At 42.3% G+C, this 18164-nt stretch overlaps 1 protein-coding gene across 1 annotated transcript; it reads right to left on the reverse strand.

Moving 5' to 3' along the window:
- Nucleotides 1–546: 546 nt before the first annotated feature.
- Nucleotides 547–11361, reverse strand: LOC134351409 (cytochrome c oxidase assembly protein COX19). The gene is made up of 3 exons (XM_063057509.1): nucleotides 11231–11361; nucleotides 10502–10613; nucleotides 547–746 (listed from the first exon to the last, which is right to left on the reverse strand). Exons 1-3 carry the CDS (start codon nucleotides 11310–11312, stop codon nucleotides 653–655), a joined length of 288 nt encoding a protein of 95 aa, XP_062913579.1. The 5' UTR covers nucleotides 11313–11361; the 3' UTR covers nucleotides 547–652.
- Nucleotides 11362–18164: the final 6803 nt, after the last annotated feature.

An 18164-nucleotide genomic window follows, 5' to 3' on the forward strand; every position in this document is an offset into this window, starting at 1 on the left:
AAAGTCATTGAGCTGCAGCTCCAGTTCCCTAACGCAGACCCCAAGGAGCTGCACCTACTCTGTCTCTCGCTCCTCCTACGCCCCCTCTGTAAAGCTGTCTCCTTTTGAACTTCATGCTGGTCTAACTCACTGATGTCCACGCACTTGCATAGTAGTCCCTCGATCAAACCGCTTAAGTCTGTCTCCTTTTAAACTCTTTGCGCCGGTTTAACTCGCTGACATCCACACGTTTGTGCAGTTGTCCCTCAATCTGAGCGATTTAATTTGGGACGATTTGTTAGTTTTTTTTGCGGTGGTGGTGGGGGGGTTAAGGTCTGATGTTTTTCTTTGAATGACTTGCATGGACTTCTTTGTTTTGTGAAGATGAATCTCAGAATGGAAACTGCTGACATACCTCGATAATAAATTAACCTTTGAAACCCAGTAAGTAAATTGCAATAGAGTCTACCAATAAGTCACAAGTGTCAAGGGAGTAAGGAATAAACAGAGAAAAAAATAACGATAGTATGATTAAAATGAGTCCAACTAATCAACATTTTAAGCAACGATCACACATTTATTGCACCAAAAAATATTTTACAATATATACACATTTGGTATGAATAGAGCCCCAGATTAGTTTAATTCGTAGATGTAACACCCTGCACACCTGTCAGGTGTTTGTCTGCTGATCTGTTTCTACTGAGTGAACATCCACGAGATCTTTGAATCCCAGTTTCTCCAGAGGTTCCTTGGCCATCAACTGTCTGTGGAAGAAAACGTAATCAAACGCGTGATTCCGAATGGCCATACAGTGAACTGTGTGCACATATTTAGCAAACTTCTGAAAATCACTTTAAGGCGAACAATGATTAAAGTGTAACACTCTGGTTAATATTTCTTTTTTTTTAATCAATCTTTACATTAATTTTTAAAAAGTACATATATACAAACAAGAGAAGAATTATCTCAAATATCTATATCGATAACAGTACATATTTCTATTGCTATGATGTAACGTACTTTATTATAGCACTTTTCTATCAAAGCAGTTTGCTGTCAAATAGTGTTTTGGCTTCGGCTAAAGGAGCCACCTTGTCCAATTTAGGAATGCTGTGTCAGCCAATTGTAACTTTCTGCCCAGTGGAACATTTGGGAGAGCTAGGCGGGATCAAATTTCTGAAAGACAGTAGTCCGGTTTGGGGTCTTTCGGCAGGAGCTGCGGAGCAGGGCACAAGAAAAGATGCCGCAGAATGTCGTTGGAAGGAGAGTCTCTGTTGCAAGAAGTGCTTTGTGCAGATGGCTCCAAGGAGGAAGGGCTTCTCCTCCTGAGAGAGCCAGTTCATTCCAGATGGTCTAAGGGAAGTTCGGAATGTGGCGGGTTCTTTCAAGTAGACATGGGTCCAGCCCACGAGTAAAGAGATACACCCCCGACTACTCCAGAAACTAGCTCCAACATTTATGTGCACGTTGGACTGGTTTAACTGTGATGGGCCCTTTTATTTTTCTTTTCTTTTTCTGGAACTGTTAGTTAAAATTCAAAATTTAGTAAATATACTTTCTTCAAATTTTATGCAGTACATGATCTGTCATTTCTGGGCTACCAATAACTGTGGGCAGTATTTTACACAGCATTCACTACAACCCACGTTCCTTTAATAGTAACATTCTAACTTCCCTGTTTGGTTGAACCTCAAATCATACCGACCCAAAATGTATTTTGTTTATGAAGGATGGCCGACTCACTGCTGAGTCAGGAGGTTGTTAACAGAGTTAGCTAACAAGCCAAGTTTGTATACGAGCCTCGTGAGAGGGTTATGTAAGTAAAAACACACTAAGGCCAGAAATACTCAGCATGTCAGGCAGCATCCGTGGAAGAGCAGGGCAATGTTTCAATGACCTCATGATGGAATGAATGATTTATTAATATGAAGTATCTACCATGACTCCCTGGTTAGCAGCCTCATCCAAAGACCCATGAGACATAGGAGCAGAATTTGGCTATTCAGCCCATCGAGTCAGCTCTGCAATTCTATTATGGCTTATATTATTACACCCACATAACACCCTTACTAATCTACTACCTATCAACCTCCACTTTAAAGGAACCCAACAACTTGCCCTCCATAGTCCTCTGTGTAATAAATTCTACAGATTCACACTCTCTGACTAAAGGAATTCCCCCTTATCTCAGTTCTAAAGGGATGTCCTTGTATTCTGAAGTCTTTCAATATTCGATAGATTTTAATGAGAACCAACCCCGCCCCCACAATTCTTCTAAACTCCAGTGAGTACAGGCCCAGGGCCATCAAACGCTCTGACTGAGAACTCATCCCTCGTACCAGAGATAACTAGAGTTCCTAGTTCCAGCACAGCACTAAGAAAGGATGAGGGACGAGAAGCTAAGGAGGTCCTGGCTGTTCAGGTAAATATCAAATCTAAAGCCCATCTGTATCTCACTGGACACAAGGGAATGAACCTCAGGATAGTATATGATGACATACACTTACTTTGATCATACATTTACTTTGAACTTTAGGTCCCAGGTTCAGAACCGTATTCTGAACCAGCATGTATAGTTTCAGTCACCACAACTCTGAACTGGTTCTTCAACCTACTGACTCACTTTCTTTTTTTTTTAAATTTTATTTTTATTTGGATAAGGAATTCACAATTATCATGTACTTTTTTCACACATGTAACCTTTTCCATTTTTTATATGTATAAAACTACAATTATTTATACATTCTTAAGTACACATTGAGATGATATAAAAGGAAAATAAACATTTAAATAGATAATTATGTACTGTGGTAAATCTAACCTATTAGGCTAAGTAATGAAATTAGTTGTTAAGAAAAATGGTAATAATAGTTTCCATACAACCCTTCTGGACCATTTCCACTGGTCCAAAATGTTGCATACAAGCCTATATACCAACCATTGTAGGTGTTTATATCCCAATTTGTTCATGCTTGTTCCTGCCCGCAGACATAATTATCCAATCCCTATGTACTTATTTACTTAATTTTTTCTTTTTTTTTTATCCCTTTCCCAAATCTTTCCCTTTACTTGTGTTAATTCTCTATTTTCCAAAAAAAAACAAACAAACATTTAGACTAGGGGTGCTTACGTTAGCAATATTACTGTGTTGATGAGAAGAGCAATATAAATCATTAGGAGAGTCATCTAAAGTCTGCTCTCATTGGGGTTATATATTCAATCCATTTATTCCAGATTTGATAAAATTTTTCTTTTTGAGTTCTCAGGGAGTAAGTCAACTTTTCCATTTTAAATATTTCCAAGATAATTTCGTACCAATCTTCTAATGTAGGTGGTATTGGATTTAGCCATTTTCTGGTGATTGATTTCTTACTTGCCACTAAGAGGGCCTGCAGCAACTTTATATCTTCCTTCTGTTCAAGGAACAATACATGCCCCAAATAGAGCGTCTCAAAGTTCAGAGGTATCTGGGACCTAAGTACCTTAACTAATGTTCTATGAATACCTTCCCAAAATAGACTTAATTTAGGGCAATCCCAGAAAATATGAAAATGATTTGCCTCCTTGGAGCCGCACCTTCTCCAACACATCACATTTGTATCTTTATATTTTTCCTGATATGGGGTCTTGAAGTACCTTATAATGTTTTTCCAACAATGTTCTCTCCAAGTCAAAGAATTAGTCGAGGACCATTGAAAGCTGCAGATTTTCCCCCAAGCCTCCTCTGAAAGTACCAACCCCGCTTCTTTCTCCCACCTCTCTTTAATATACAGTGTATTTACATTTTTAGCATGGGAGAGTGCATTATATAGGCGAGAAACTGATTTACTAGGTATTGAACTGCAAGCCGAATTCAGAATCTTGAAAAATTCTAATTCTACTGTTGATAGGTCTGTATATCTACAACTCTGGGTAACATAGTTTCGTATTTGAAGGTACCTAAAAAAGTCATTATGTTCTAGGCCATGTTTGTCCTGCAGGATTTGGAAACTTTGTAATACTCTTTTATCTATAAATGAGAGGTAGGTTGTAAGACCTTTCTTTATCCATAGCTCAAATCTTTTATCTCCTCTGTTGGGAAGGAATTCGGTATCATATGCACACCATCTAAAGAGTTTTAACATGTTATTAATTCCACATGAATTAACCACCTTCTGCCATACTTTTAATGTAAGATTTATCCAAGCATTATTAAATTTTTCCAACTGGGCCATCAATCCTTTGTCAGCTATTGAGGCCTGAAGAGGAAAACTGTCAACTAATCTAAATTCTATTTCCTTCCATCTAGCCTTATATTCCCTATTACACCAATATAACAGAGGGGTTATCTGTGAGGAATAAAAATAATTTCTCAGGCAAGGAAGAACCATACCTCCTCCTTCCTTCCCTAACTGTAAGGTGTTATATCGAATTCTAGGTTTCCTTGCTTGCCAAATGAAGCGGGAAATCCATTTGTCCCATTCCCTGAATTGATTATCATCCACCTCCACCGGTAAAGTACGGAAAAGATACAATAACCGAGGAAGAATATTCATTTTTATAGTATTTATCCTTGAATTTAAACTTAAAAAGGGGATAAGATTCCATCTATGCATACCTGCTTTTATCTCTGAGATTAATGGCCCATAATTTACCTGTGACAGTGTTGAAAGATCCTTCGGCAGGGTTATTCCTAAATATTTTAATGATTTAGCTTCCCACTTAAGATCGTATGTACCCTGCAATTTTTTGGATGGTGTATAATTTAGGGACATAACCTGCGTTTTCTTTACATTTGCTTTATAACCTGATACTTTCCCAAAGTCATCCAACAGTGTAAACAATCCTATAAATGATTTTTCTGGTTCACTCAGATAGACTAAAACATCATCTGCGAATAACGCCACTTTCTGTTCAATCCTTGCCACCTTGATACCTTTTACGATTTCGCTCTGTCTTATTAGTTGGGCAAGTGGTTCAATATATAGCGCAAAAAGGAGAGGAGAAATTGGGCATCCCTGTCTAGTGCCTCTCTCTAAAATGAAGGAGTCAGAGAGGTCCCCATTTATCTTAATTCGGGCTGTAGGGCTCTCATATAGAGTCTGAATTACTTTAATAAACCTTTCTTGAAAGCCAAATCTTCCTAACACTCTGTATAGGAATGCCCAACTAACCGAATCAAAAGCTTTCTCAGCGTCCAATCCTACTACCATTGTCTCTGTCTCGTTCTTATTAACCTGTTCTAATATATGCAGAGTTCTCCTTATGTTGTCCTGTGTTTGTCTTTGTTGAATAAATCCAGTCTGGTCTAAGTGGATTAGGCCAGGTAAAAGCTTTTCCAATCTGCGTGCTAATATAGATGTAAATAGTTTGTAATCTAAATTAAGAACACTAATTGGCCGATAATTGCCACATTCTAGTTTATCTTTACCCTCTTTAGGAATAACTGAAATAATCGCTTCTCTCCAGGAAGGTGGAGTTTCTCCTCTCTGCAAGATCCAATTAAAGGTGTTAAGTAGTAATGGGGCTAACTGTGTCTTCAGGGACTTGTACCACTCTGAGGTAAACCCATCAGAACCCGGGGACTTTCCAGCCTTTAACCTAGAGATGACCACGTTCAGTTCTTTGACAGTTACTGGTTCTAATAAACTTTCATTTTGTAAATCTGTAAGTTTAGGTAGATCTAAGAAATTCAATACACTGTCTATATAGGACTCATTGGGGGCCCGGGGTTGGGAGTACAGCTCTCGATAATATGTTTCAAAACTCTCTTGAATTTTCCCTATTGTACTCTCCACAAGCTTTGTCTTTGGATTCTTTATTTTATGAATTGTATTGTCTGCTTGTTGTTTTCGTAATTTATATGCTAATAATCTAGCTGATTTACCTCCTACTTCCTAATTCTTTTGTCTCAGGTAAAGAAAATTTCTTTGAGTTTCCAACGTATAAATATCGTCAATTTCACTTTGCAATTTCCTAATTTCCTGTTTTCGATTTGAATTACTTTTGTTGCTATCTACAACTTGAAGTTGTTTTAATTTTCCTTGAAGGTCTGCTAATTTTTGTACATTGATTTTTTTCATGTGAGTAGTAATGGAAATAATTTTCCCTCTCAGTACAGCTTTCAATGTATCCCATAAAATCACTGGTGATGTTTCTCCCGTGTCATTAAGGTCTAGATATTCTTTGATTTCTCCCCTTAATCTCTCCATTACTTTCGGGTTATTGAGTATATGTGAGTTTAGCCTCCATAGTGTTTTCCTCATTTTCCTTTCCAGGATTAGAGACATAGAGACTGGGCTATGATCCGACAGATCAATTGTTGCAATATTACAGTTTTTTATCCTGAGTCTATCTGTATTAAAGATAAAGAAATAGTCTATCCTTGAATAGGCTGAATAAGGGAAAGAGTAATATGTATAATCTTTACTAGTAGGGTGTAATTCCCTCCAGACATCTATAATTCCCAACTCCTCCATCAATGAATTCACTTTCCGAGTCAGAGGTTTATTCTGAGTAACTATTCTTGAAGAATCTAATATAGGATTTAATCTAATATTAAAATCCCCTCCACAAATTACTACCCCTCGAGAACTGACCATTAGGTCAAAAATGTGTCTATAAAATGACCATTCACTACCTGGAGGAGCATAAACATTCAGCAATGTTATTTCTGTACCTTCTATTCTTCCTGTGATTTTTACAAACCGTCCTTCTTTGTCTCTGGTCTCTGAAATATGTTCATAATTAAGAGTACTTGATATTAAAGTAGCTACCCCTCTTTTGTGACTCAATTTATATGATGAATAAAATACATGCTTAAAGCCCATTCTTTTTAATTTTCCATGTTCAGATTGGCTCATATGTGTTTCCTGGAGGAAAGCTATTTGTGCCCTCTCTTTTTTCAATTTAGACATAATCTTATTTCTTTTAATTGGATTCAAAACCCCATTAACATTATAGGAAATTATTTTTACCAATTCAGTTTGCATTTTTCTCTAGTAGAAAAAAAACACTCTCCTTTTCTAACCAAACAGTAAGCAATCCCTTCTCAACAGTAAACCAAGACATATAACCACACCCTAGACATTTTTGAACATGTAACATTTGAAAATTTTTCCCGACTTCCCACAGTGAGGCCTGAGCACCGACCCGCCTCAGATCAGAGGGATAACCTCTATCTTCACCCTGTGTTAGAGGGCCCTCAGCAGTTTGAATAATCATAGAGAATTTTCTCCTATTTATGTCTCGACCAAATTGCTATCATTCAAGTTATTCCGCCTAGTTTATTTTCAGTTACCAGTTTTCATTTTACTTTTAAGTCCGATTTACTCTTTTCAGTCATTTCTCTTAATTAATCTGTATTCTCTGTACATTCGCGTCTGAATATTTGCAGCTTTTCCTTGTAGTTTGACACTCTGGTTCGAGTGGACCGTCCTTGCCCCACTAACTGCCACGACTTCTGCCGAATCCTCTCCAGTAGCGACTCCGGTTGGGTGATAACTTTAATAGGTAGTCCCCGGTCTGCCAGGTCCGACGTTGCCTCCTCCACCGTAGCGTAAGTTTTTGTCCCTTCGTCGTAAAAGACTCTCAGCCGAGCTGGATACAGAGTCTGGAATCTGATGTTGTTTTCCTTCAGGACTCTCCGTGTTTCCGTATATTCCTTCCGTCTGGCAAGAATCCCCGGTGCGTAGTCCTGGTCTAAACTGATTTTGCAGTTGTTCCACATGAAACCTTTCTTTTGCCATGCTCTTTTAAGCACTTCTTCCTTCGTTCTGTAACTGAGAAATCTGATCAGAATCGATCTGGGCTGGGTGCCTGCCGGGGGCTGTGGTGCCAACGCGCGGTGAGCCCTTTCTATCTGTAGGTCTTTTGCGGCCGGTATATCAAGGTTCTCTCTAAGCAGCTTCTCCACGAAGGGAATCATCAATCCGGGTTTACCTTCGGTTCCTTCGGGAACTCCGTAGATCCTCACATTTTCCCTTCTCGAGTGGCCTTCTTGATCTATTAGTTTCCACTGGAGCTGGTCTTGTAGCTTTAGCATTTCTGCTATCACTTCCTCGGCGTTTTGTAGCTTCTCTTCAATTCCAACAATCCTCGCTTCGGCTTCATCTATCCGCGAGTTAGTTTTTACTATTTCTCCTTTAATATCTTCCAGCTGTTTGCTGTTATCTTGTCGGAACTCGCGAATCTCTCCGAGAATCAAAGACAGAGTCACTGATTCCCCCTCATTATCTCCGTCCTGGCTTGCTGTGGGGGAGCTAGGCCTGTCGCCTTGCTGCGTCTCTTTATGTTTATCAGCCTTTGAAGCGGACTTTTTATTCTTGTTCTTAGACATCATCCTTGCCCCTTTTATTAATATAGTTATGCAATATTAAGTATTTGTCTAAATTCGATTTTGGGGCAGTTTACCTTCTTTTTTGTCGAGAGACCTTTTCCTTACGCCGCCATTCCCTTGATGACCCGGAAGTCCCCCTTCCCTACTGACTCACTTTCAAGGACTCTTTACAACAGATGCTCTCAGTATTTTTATTTACTTGCAAAGTTTGTCTTCTTTTGGACATTGGTCTTTATGAAAAGTTTCTCATAAATTCCATTGCACTTATTATCCTGTAACTGTCCTGTAAACCAGAGGCTTGTGTGCCTCAATGACCTGGAAAGTAATCTTGGCTGGAGTAAGGTCTTTGTGCTTTGACTCTTGGTAGGGTCACCCATGCCAAATAGGTCAAAGGTTAGAAGCTCAGAGGAAGAGTAGTCCTCCAGTCACAGGGGTTCAGCTCAGGGCTAACAACCCTAACTGGTCAAAAAAAATTGTTACCAAAAACACCAGTGAAAAATTGTTCTTTATCTGTGTGTGATGGTATCAACAGAGATGGAGGACCTTCATTGCTGCCCTAAATGTCAACAGAGTAACAAACAGTAAGTTAGTAAAGTTCAAATGAAATGCGTGGGGTAAGATTTCTTTTAAAAACAGAGTGGAGGATGCTTTGAATGTGCCGCCGGGGGTGGTATAGAGGCAAATATGATAGAAGTGTTTTGAGGCTTTTACAATGTGCAGGGAATGGAGGGATAAGGACTTGTGTAGACAGAAGGGATTTGTTTAATTAGTTCTGCACAACATTGAGGGCTGAAGGGCTAGCATTCTTTGATTAAGTGCTATACCTTCCCATTTACCCCCCGCCTCACCTCCAGTCAGGGCCCTAAACTGTCCTTCCCAGGTGAGGCAACTCTTCACCTGTGAATCTGTTGGGGTCATCTATTGTATCCGGTGCTCCTGATGAGGGTTCCTCTACATTTGCATGACCCAACGTAGACTGAGGGGGCCACTTTGTCAAGCACCTCCGCCCCATCTGCACGAGGCAGAATCCCCCGGTGGCCAAGCATTTTAATTCTTATTCCTATTCCCATTTCCATGTTGGTCCATGACATCCTTTTGTGCCATGTGGAAAGCATTCTTAGGATGGAGGTGCAACGCCTTATATTCAGTTTCGGAGCTTCTAACCTGATGGCAAAAACATCTATATCTCCTTCCAGTAAAATATCTCCCTCCCCTTTTCCTCTTCCCTCTATTCCCCATTCTGGCCTGTTACCTCTTCTCACCTGCCCATCACCTTCCCTGGTACAAATCCTTCTTCCCTTTCTCCCAAGGTTCACTGTCAACCATTAGATTCCCTCCTCTCCAGTCCTTTACCTTTCCCACCCACCTGGCTTCACTTATCACCTTCCAGCTGGTCCCCCTTCTCCTCCCCCCACCTTTTTATTCAGGCATCTTCCACCTTCCACTCCAGTCCTGATGAAGAATCTCAGCCCAAAATACCATCTATTCATTTATTTCCTGACCTGCTGAGTTCCTCCAGGATCATGTGTGTAATTCTCTGATTACTCCTGCCTTTCCAAGTATAGATTCATCCCATCCCTCAGAATTTTCACACACCCAAATTATTAAGGATTGTTTTGAAATCAAGTAACTCTCACTTTGATTTTATTTCATTAGGAGTTAGAGGGAATTTGGTATTTCACCAAAAACACTCACAAATTTCTCCAAATGTACCGCAGAGAGCATTCTAACTGGCTTCATCACCGTCTGGTATGGGGGGCGGGGGGGGGAGACTGACTACTGAACAGGATCAAAACAAGCTGCAGACAGTTGTAAACTTAGTCAGCTCCATTATGGGAACTGGCCTCTGTATCTTCAAGAAGCAATGTCTCAAAAAGGCAACATCCATCATTAAGGATCCCCCTCACCCAGCTTATACATTTCTACCATCAGAAAGGAGGCACAGAAGCCTGAAGACACACACTCAACAATTCAGGAACAGCTTCTTCCCCTCTGCCATCCGATTTCTGAGTGGACATTGAGCCCATGAACACCACCTCACTACTATTTTATTTCCTATTTTTACAGTACTTTAACTATTATACATACTTACTGTAACTTAGATTATTTCTATTATTAAGTATTGCATTGTACTGCTACCACAGAGACAACAAATTTCACGATATACGCTGATGATATTAAGCCTGATTGTGATTTCCATACCTGTCCATTCTGCATTTCAAATATTCCATTGATTGCTCTCTGCACACAGAGCTGTCAAACTTGCTCTCTTTAAGGCAATCCATAAATTTCTCTTTAAATGCTTTACATTCACCTGTAAAATAGCAACACATAAATTCCGTTAAAGCAACGTATTAGAAATGTTTCTTCGTTGCCATCACAAGCGAAACCGAACTATGAATGCTGACAATCTAAATAAAAAGCACTAATACCAGAAACATTGGATAACTCAGGGTGCACCTGTTGCAAGAATTAACAATTCAGGTCGGTCAAAACTGCAACAGCAAAACGTAGTCCAAGGCTACTGGAAACGGTGTTATAAGAGAGATGGAAGGGGCAAATCATGGATGACGAGGAAAGTAGGGAAAGGGAAGGTGGAAGGGGAAAGGGAAGGTGGAAGAGGAAAGGGAAGGAGGAAGAGGAAAGGGAAGGCGGAAGAGGAAAGGGAAGGCGGAAGAGGAAAGGGAAGGCGGAAGAGGAAAGGGAAGGCGGAAGGGAAAAGGAAAGGCGGAAGGGGAAAGGGAAGGAGGAAGAGGAAAGGGAAGGAGGAAGAGGAAAGGGAAGGTGAAAGAGGAAAAAGGAGCAAAAAACAAGAGGGACAGAGGAAATGGGGACTGCGATGTAATGGGAGGTCATCAGGGCGGAGTGGTTGCAGAAGCACGGAAGTTATGGGGGGGGAAGAGAAAGGGCTTCGGACCTCCGCCCACTTACCCAGGTGATCGAGCGGGAACGCGCCCCGATCCGGCGGCCGAGGATTGAAGCTTTTGCCGCTGAAGTTCATGGCGGTCGACATCTTGACGATGGCGTCGCAGCAAAGCCAAGCGCAGGCAGTGACGTCGGCGGTCGATGACCACCACGTGACCCGTGACGTCGAGCGGCCGCTCGCCTGCCTCGGTCTGTCTTATCCTGCTGCGCCACCTGTCGTCCCGCGGCTGTCAGTGCACCTGAAATTAGTTTCCATATTGACCCTTAGAAACAAACCAAACGTTTTGTGTTCCTCTCTCGGCTTCAGTAGGAACAGATCCCTACTCTAACTCACTGCTGGGTTTGTGAGATCTGGGTGTACGCATACCACAGCCAGAGGTTCATCTATTTGTTTAAAAAAAGTCTCCAAAAGTAAACCAGGTAATTACAGGCCAGTGAGCCTGACATCAGTAGTAGGTAAATTATTGGAAGGTGTTCTGAGAGATCAGATATACAAGTATTTGGACAGCCAAGGGCTGATTAAGGATAGTCAGCATGGCTTTGTGCGTGGTAGATCGTGTTTAATGAGTCTTGTAGAGTTTTTTGAGAAGGTTATCAAGAAAGTAGACGAGGGAAAGGCTGTGGATGTTGTCTACATGGACTTTAGTAAGGCCTTTGACAAGGTCCCACATGGGAGGTTAGTTCAGAAGGTTCAGACACTAGGTATCCATAGAGAGGCTGTAAACTGGATTTGAAATTGGCTGTGTGGGAGAAGACAGAGAGTGGTAGTGGATGATTGCTTCTCAGACTGGAGGCCTGTGACTAGTGGTGCGCTTCAAGGATCTGTGCTGGGGCCATTGTTGTTTGTTGTTTGTTGTCTGTGTCAATGATCTAGATGATAATATGGTAAATTGGATCAGCAAGTTTGCTGATGACACTAAGATTGGAAGTGTTGTGGACAGTGAGGAAGGTTTTCAAAGCTTGCAGACGGATCTGGACCAAATGGAAAAATGGGCCAGAAAATGGCAGATGGAATTTAATGCAGACAAGTGTGAGGTATTGCATTTTGGAAGGACAAATCAAGGTAGGACATACACAGTAAATGGTAGGGCACTGAGGAGTGCAGAGGAACAAAGAGATCTGGGAGTTCAGATACATAATTCCTTGAAAGTGGCCTCACAGGTAGACAGGGTTGTAAAAAAGACTTTTGGCATCCTGGCATTCATAAATCAAAGTACTGAGTATAGGAGTTGGGATGTTATTTTGAGGTTGTATAAGACGTTGGTGAGGCCAAATTTGGAGTATTGTGTGCAGTTCTGGTCACCTAACTATAGGAAGGATATCAGTAAGACTGAAAGACTGCAGAGAAGATTTACTAGGATGTTGCCGGGTCTTCAGGAGTTGAGTTACAGGGAAAGATTGAACAGGTTAGGACTTTATTCCTTGGAGCGTAGAAGAATAAGGGGAGATTTGATAGAGGTTTACAAAATTATGAGGAGTATAGACAGAGTAAATGTGAATAGGCTCTTTCCACTTAGATTAGGAGAGATAAATACGAGAGGACATGGCAATCAATGGCCTCCTCTTGTGCCAAGATGAGACCACTCTCAGGGTGAAAGAGCAACATCTTATATTCAGTCTGGGTAACCCCCAACCTGATGTTATGAATATCGATTTCTCCTTCTGGTGAACAAAAATCCACCCCCCCCCCCATTCCCCACTCTGACCTTCTATTTCTTCTCACCTGCCTATTACTTCCCCCAGGTTCCCTCCTCCTCCCCTTTCTCCTATAGTGCACTCTCCTCCCCTATCAGATACTTTCTTATCCAGCCCTTGACGTTTGCCACCCGCCTGGCTTCACCTATCACCTTCCAGCTAGCCTCTCTCCCCTCCCCACCCCAACTTTTACTTCAGGCATCTATACCCACCCTCCCTCTCAGTCCTGAAGAGGGGTCTCGACACAAACCTTCCGCTGTTCACTCTTCTCCACTGATGTTGCCTGAGCTGCTGAGTTCCTCCAACACCTTGTGTGTGCAAAATGGGAGGGACACCACCTCACATCCCTCCAGGGCCATGTACAAGTCAATGGAGTTTGCAGTTTTCCAATTCCAGGAGATTTGGTAAGACCCCAGCAAACTTCTGCAGATGTCCCGTGGAGAGCTTTCTGACTGATCACATCTCCATCTCATATAGCGGCTCCGATGCACAGGATCGAGGGAGGCTGCAGAGGCTTGTATACAAAGCTTCCTCCACCATGGCCATAACCCTCCCACTATCGAGGGCATCTTCAAGAATCAGTGCCTCAAGAAGGCAGTATCCGTAACGAAGGACCCTCACCATCAGTGACATGTCCCCTCCTCATTACTACCATCAGGGAGCAGGTGCAGGAGTCTGAAGACACACACTCAACATTTTAGGAACAACTTATTCCCCTCCGCCTTCAGATTCCTGAACTGGCAATGAACCCATGAACACTACCTCACTATTCTTCATCTGTACTATTTATTGATTTAACTATATATTAGATTAGATTATGAGGACACACAGTCCTCTTTTATTGTCATTTAGTAATGCATGCATTAAGAAATGATACAATATTCCTCCGGTGTGATATCACAGAAACACAGGACAGACCAAGACTGAAAAACTGACAAAAACCACATAATTATAACATATAGTTACAACAGTGCAAGCAATACCATAACTTGATGAAGAGGCCGTGAGCACGGCAAAAAAGTTCAAAGTCTCTCGAAAGTCCGACATCTCACGCAGACGGGAGAAGGAAGAAAACTCTCCCTGCCATTCACAACTACAGTCCGACTCTGAATCGTCCGAAAACTTCGAGCCTTCGACCAGCCCTCTGACACCGAGCACCGAGCACCATCTCTGCCGAACACTTGGACCCCAACCCCAGTCACCAGCAGCAGGCAAAGCCAAGGATTTTGGGGCCTTCCTCCGGAGATTCTCGATTGCACAGTAGCAGCACAGAACCGGGCATTTCAGAAGTTACTCCAGATGTTCCTCCGTGCCCTCATGGCTGTCTCCATCAAATCAGGATTGTGCACGGTACCCTATTTAACAGATACGATATCATTTCACTGGAGAGGCTACGCGCACTGTGTCGCGCCGCCCCTCCTCCCTCCTCTTGTATTTGACAGTAATATTTTGTCTTGCACTGTACAATGGCCACAAAATTACAAATTTCATGACGTGTTATAATAAACTTCCCACTGATTCTATATCCATATCCTCATGCCCACGCTCAATAGCCCCCTTGGATTTTTTTCTCTCTTTGCCACCTCTCCCCCACCTCATTCCATCTGTCCATCACAAACACTCTCCATTCATCTTGCTCCACCTATTACCTGCCATGGGTGGCGAAGAGGAAATACGTCTCTACCAAAGGAGGGTTAAGGAACTCCTTCCCTCCACTAGCCTACAGGTCACCCTTCGTCAAGGTGTAGCACCAGCTTAGCCCCTCCCCCAGTCAGGGTCACGTGAAGCCATGGGAGCAGGCGGTGGATGGTCGTACAAGCAGCCGGTGCAGATCACAAGTCCTGGTTATGCGACTGCTGACACCAGGCAGACAATTTCTGAAAAGTATTGATAATGACTGGAGTCATCCGTCTTCTGCCCAGAAGAAGGCAATGGTAGAAAAAATTGCCATGAATAGTGGTCAAAAGACCATGATTGCCCACATCATATGACACAGCACATAATGATGATAATAATGTAAATGCCTCTATATGGCTGGGTGTTCCATACACGCTCCGTCCTAGTGTAAAAAACTTACTATATCTCCAACACCCCCCCCATGCTTTTTTCCCAATCACCTTCAAATTATGTCCTCTTGTATTAACCATTTCCACCCTGAGAAATTATCTCTGGCTGACCACGCGAACTCTGCATCTTCAGTTGGTGGGTTGAGGATTTGGGGTTTGGGGGGGGGGTTGATGTATTTGTGGATGATATGTTAGTTTTTGTGCAAGGGAGGGGTTGGGAACTTGGGGTCTTATGTTCTTGTTGGTGTTTTTCTATGTATGGGAATGGTTTTTTTTCTGAGGGAGGGGGCTGGGGGTTTGGGGTTTGATGTTCTGGCTGCCATTTTCTGGATTGGCGATCTGCTGGTTTTTGTGCGAGGAAGGAGTTGGGGGGTGGTGTTTGGTTCTTTTTCTTTTCCATGCGGGGGTGAGGGGTTGATGTTTGCATGACTTCCATAGCTTTTCGGTATTTCATGGCTATCTGGAGAAGACGAATCTCAGAGTGGTATCACTGCATACACACCTTGATAATAAAATGTACCTTTGAACCTCTGAAGGCAAACACACCATAGGCTCTATTAGCAACCCTATCAATTTGTACTGCAGCTTTGAAAGATCTATGATCAAGGACCTCAAGTGTCAATGGGGTTGTGACAGAGAATAAATTGTAGAACCACAGGGAATTTAGTGAAGAAAAAATGAGTTCTGCTGAAGGGTTTCGGCCCAAAACATCGACTGTGCTTTTTTTTTTCCTTAGATGCTGCCTGGCCTGCTGAATTCCTCCAGCATTTTGTGTGAGTTGCTCATACTTCCAGCATCTGAAGATTTTCTCTTGTTTGCGAAGTGAAAATGTCACTGTTGGGGTTGTGCTGCGGGGAGCTGCTAATGGGCCAAGTGGCTTCCTGCTTTAGTATGTTCAGTAATTTTATAAAACAGGATTTGTGCAAAGCTGGTTATTAGTTCAGCTCTAAGTAATGGCATCAAAGCACCAAAATGAAGGTTTAAGACAATGGGTTTAACAAACTCAAACGAGAGACTTGATAGGCTGCCAGTATGCAGCGGAGTTTAAATAGATGGTAGGTTTAACAAAGTCAAATGACAGGCTTGATATTCTGCCAGTATGCAGAGGGGTGTCCTTAACATCAAAGTGTATACCGACCTCCAAATGATTTTGAAACAGGTGTAATATTTGTGTTAACCAAAAGGGGGCGCATGGTGTCTGCTTTTTGCCCAGACTTCAATAAAAGCGCAGTGCCCAACTCAGCTTGTCAGGGTTATAAAGGAACGAGATGGGTGCTGGTTGAGGATATGTTTCCACTATTCAGAAATCAAAAACCAGAGGTCTTAAAGAGAGAACAGGAACGTTTAAGTCCAAGAAGGAATTCAGAAATCTTCTCAACATCAGTTTAACATGGTACCAATGTGAACCAGACATAAAATACTCTGCATTATCTTGCATACACCAGCAAAGGCTCGGGTAGAAAGTGAACGGAAAGCTCTACCTCCTGCAGGTTTCCCTCCATGCCTCCCACTACCCTGACTTGGTATTATATTGCCAGTCCTTCATAAATAATCTTCCAGAAATAGTAAGGGACAGAGGGTCCAGTGAGATGGAGGAACTGAGTGAAATACATGTTAGTAGGGAAGTGGTGTTAGGTAAATTGAAGGGATTGAAGGCAGATAAATCCCCAGGGCCAGATGGTCTGCATCCCAGAGTGCTTAAGGAAGTAGCCCAAGAAATAGTGGATGCATTAGTGATAATTTTTCAAAACTCATTAGATTCTGGACTAGTTCCTGAGGATTGGAGGGTGGCTAATGTAACCCCACTTTTTAAAAAAGGAGAGAGAGAGAAACCGGGGAATTATAGGCCGGTTAGCCTAACGTCGGTGGTGGGGAAACTGCTGGAGTCAGTTATCAAGGATGTGATAACAGCACATTTGGAAAGCGGTGAAATGATCGGACAAAGTCAGCATAGATTTGTGAAAGGAAAATCATGTCTGACGAATCTCATAGAATTTTTTGAGGATGTAACTAGTAGAGTGGAGGGAGAACCAGTGGATGTGGTATATTTGGATTTTCAAAAGGCTTTTGACAAGGTCCCACACAGGAGATTAGTGTGCAAACTTAAAGCACACGGTATTGGGGGTAAGGTATTGGTGTGGGTGGAGAATTGGTTAGCAGACAGGAAGCAAAGAGTGGGAATAAACGGGACCTTTTCAGAATGGCAGGCGGTGACTAGTGGGGTACCGCAAGGCTCAGTGCTGGGACCCCAGTTGTTTACAATATATATTAATGACTTGGATGAGGGAATTAAATGCAGCATCTCCAAGTTTGCAGATGACACGAAGCTGGGTGGCAGTGTTAGCAGTGAGGAGGATGCTAAGAGGATGCAGGGTGACTTGGATAGGTTGGGTGAGTGGGCAAACTCATGGCAGATGCAATTTAATGTGGATAAATGTGAAGTTATCCATTTTGGTGGCAAAAATAGGAAAACAGATTATTATCTGAATGGTGGCCGATTAGGAAAAGGGGAGGTGCAACGAGACCTGGGTGTCATTATACACCAGTCATTGAAAGTGGGCATGCAGGTACAGCAGGCGGTGAAAAAGGCGAATGGTATGCTGGCATTTATAGCGAGAGGATTCGAGTACAGGAGCAGGGAGGTACTACTGCAGTTGTACAAGGCCTTGGTGAGACCACACCTGGAGTATTGTGTGCAGTTTTGGTCTCCTAATCTGAGGAAAGACATCTTTGCCATAGAGGGAGTACAAAGAAGGTTCACCAGATTGATTCCTGGGATGGCAGGTCTTTCATATGAAGAAAGACTGGATGAACTGGGCTTGTACTCGTTGGAATTTAGAAGATTGAGGGGGGATCTGATTGAAACGTATAAGATCCTAAAGGGATTGGACAGGCTAGATGCGGGAAGATTGTTCCCGATGTTGGGGAGGTCCAGAACGAGGGGTCACAATTTGAGGATAGAGGGGAAGCCTTTTAGGACCGAGATTAGGAAAAACTTCTTCACACAGAGAGTGGTGAATCTGTGGAATTCTCTGCCACAGCAAACTGTTGAGGCCAGTTCATTGGCTATGTTTAAGAGGGAGTTAGATATGGCCCTTGTGGCTACAGGGGTCAGGGGGTATGGAGGGAAGGCTGGGTTCTGAGTTGGATGATCAGCCATGATCATAATAAATGGCGGT

Source organism: Mobula hypostoma, chromosome 9, assembly GCF_963921235.1.
Source record: "Mobula hypostoma chromosome 9, sMobHyp1.1, whole genome shotgun sequence".
In the NCBI taxonomy this organism is placed as follows: Eukaryota; Metazoa; Chordata; class Chondrichthyes; order Myliobatiformes; family Myliobatidae; genus Mobula; species Mobula hypostoma.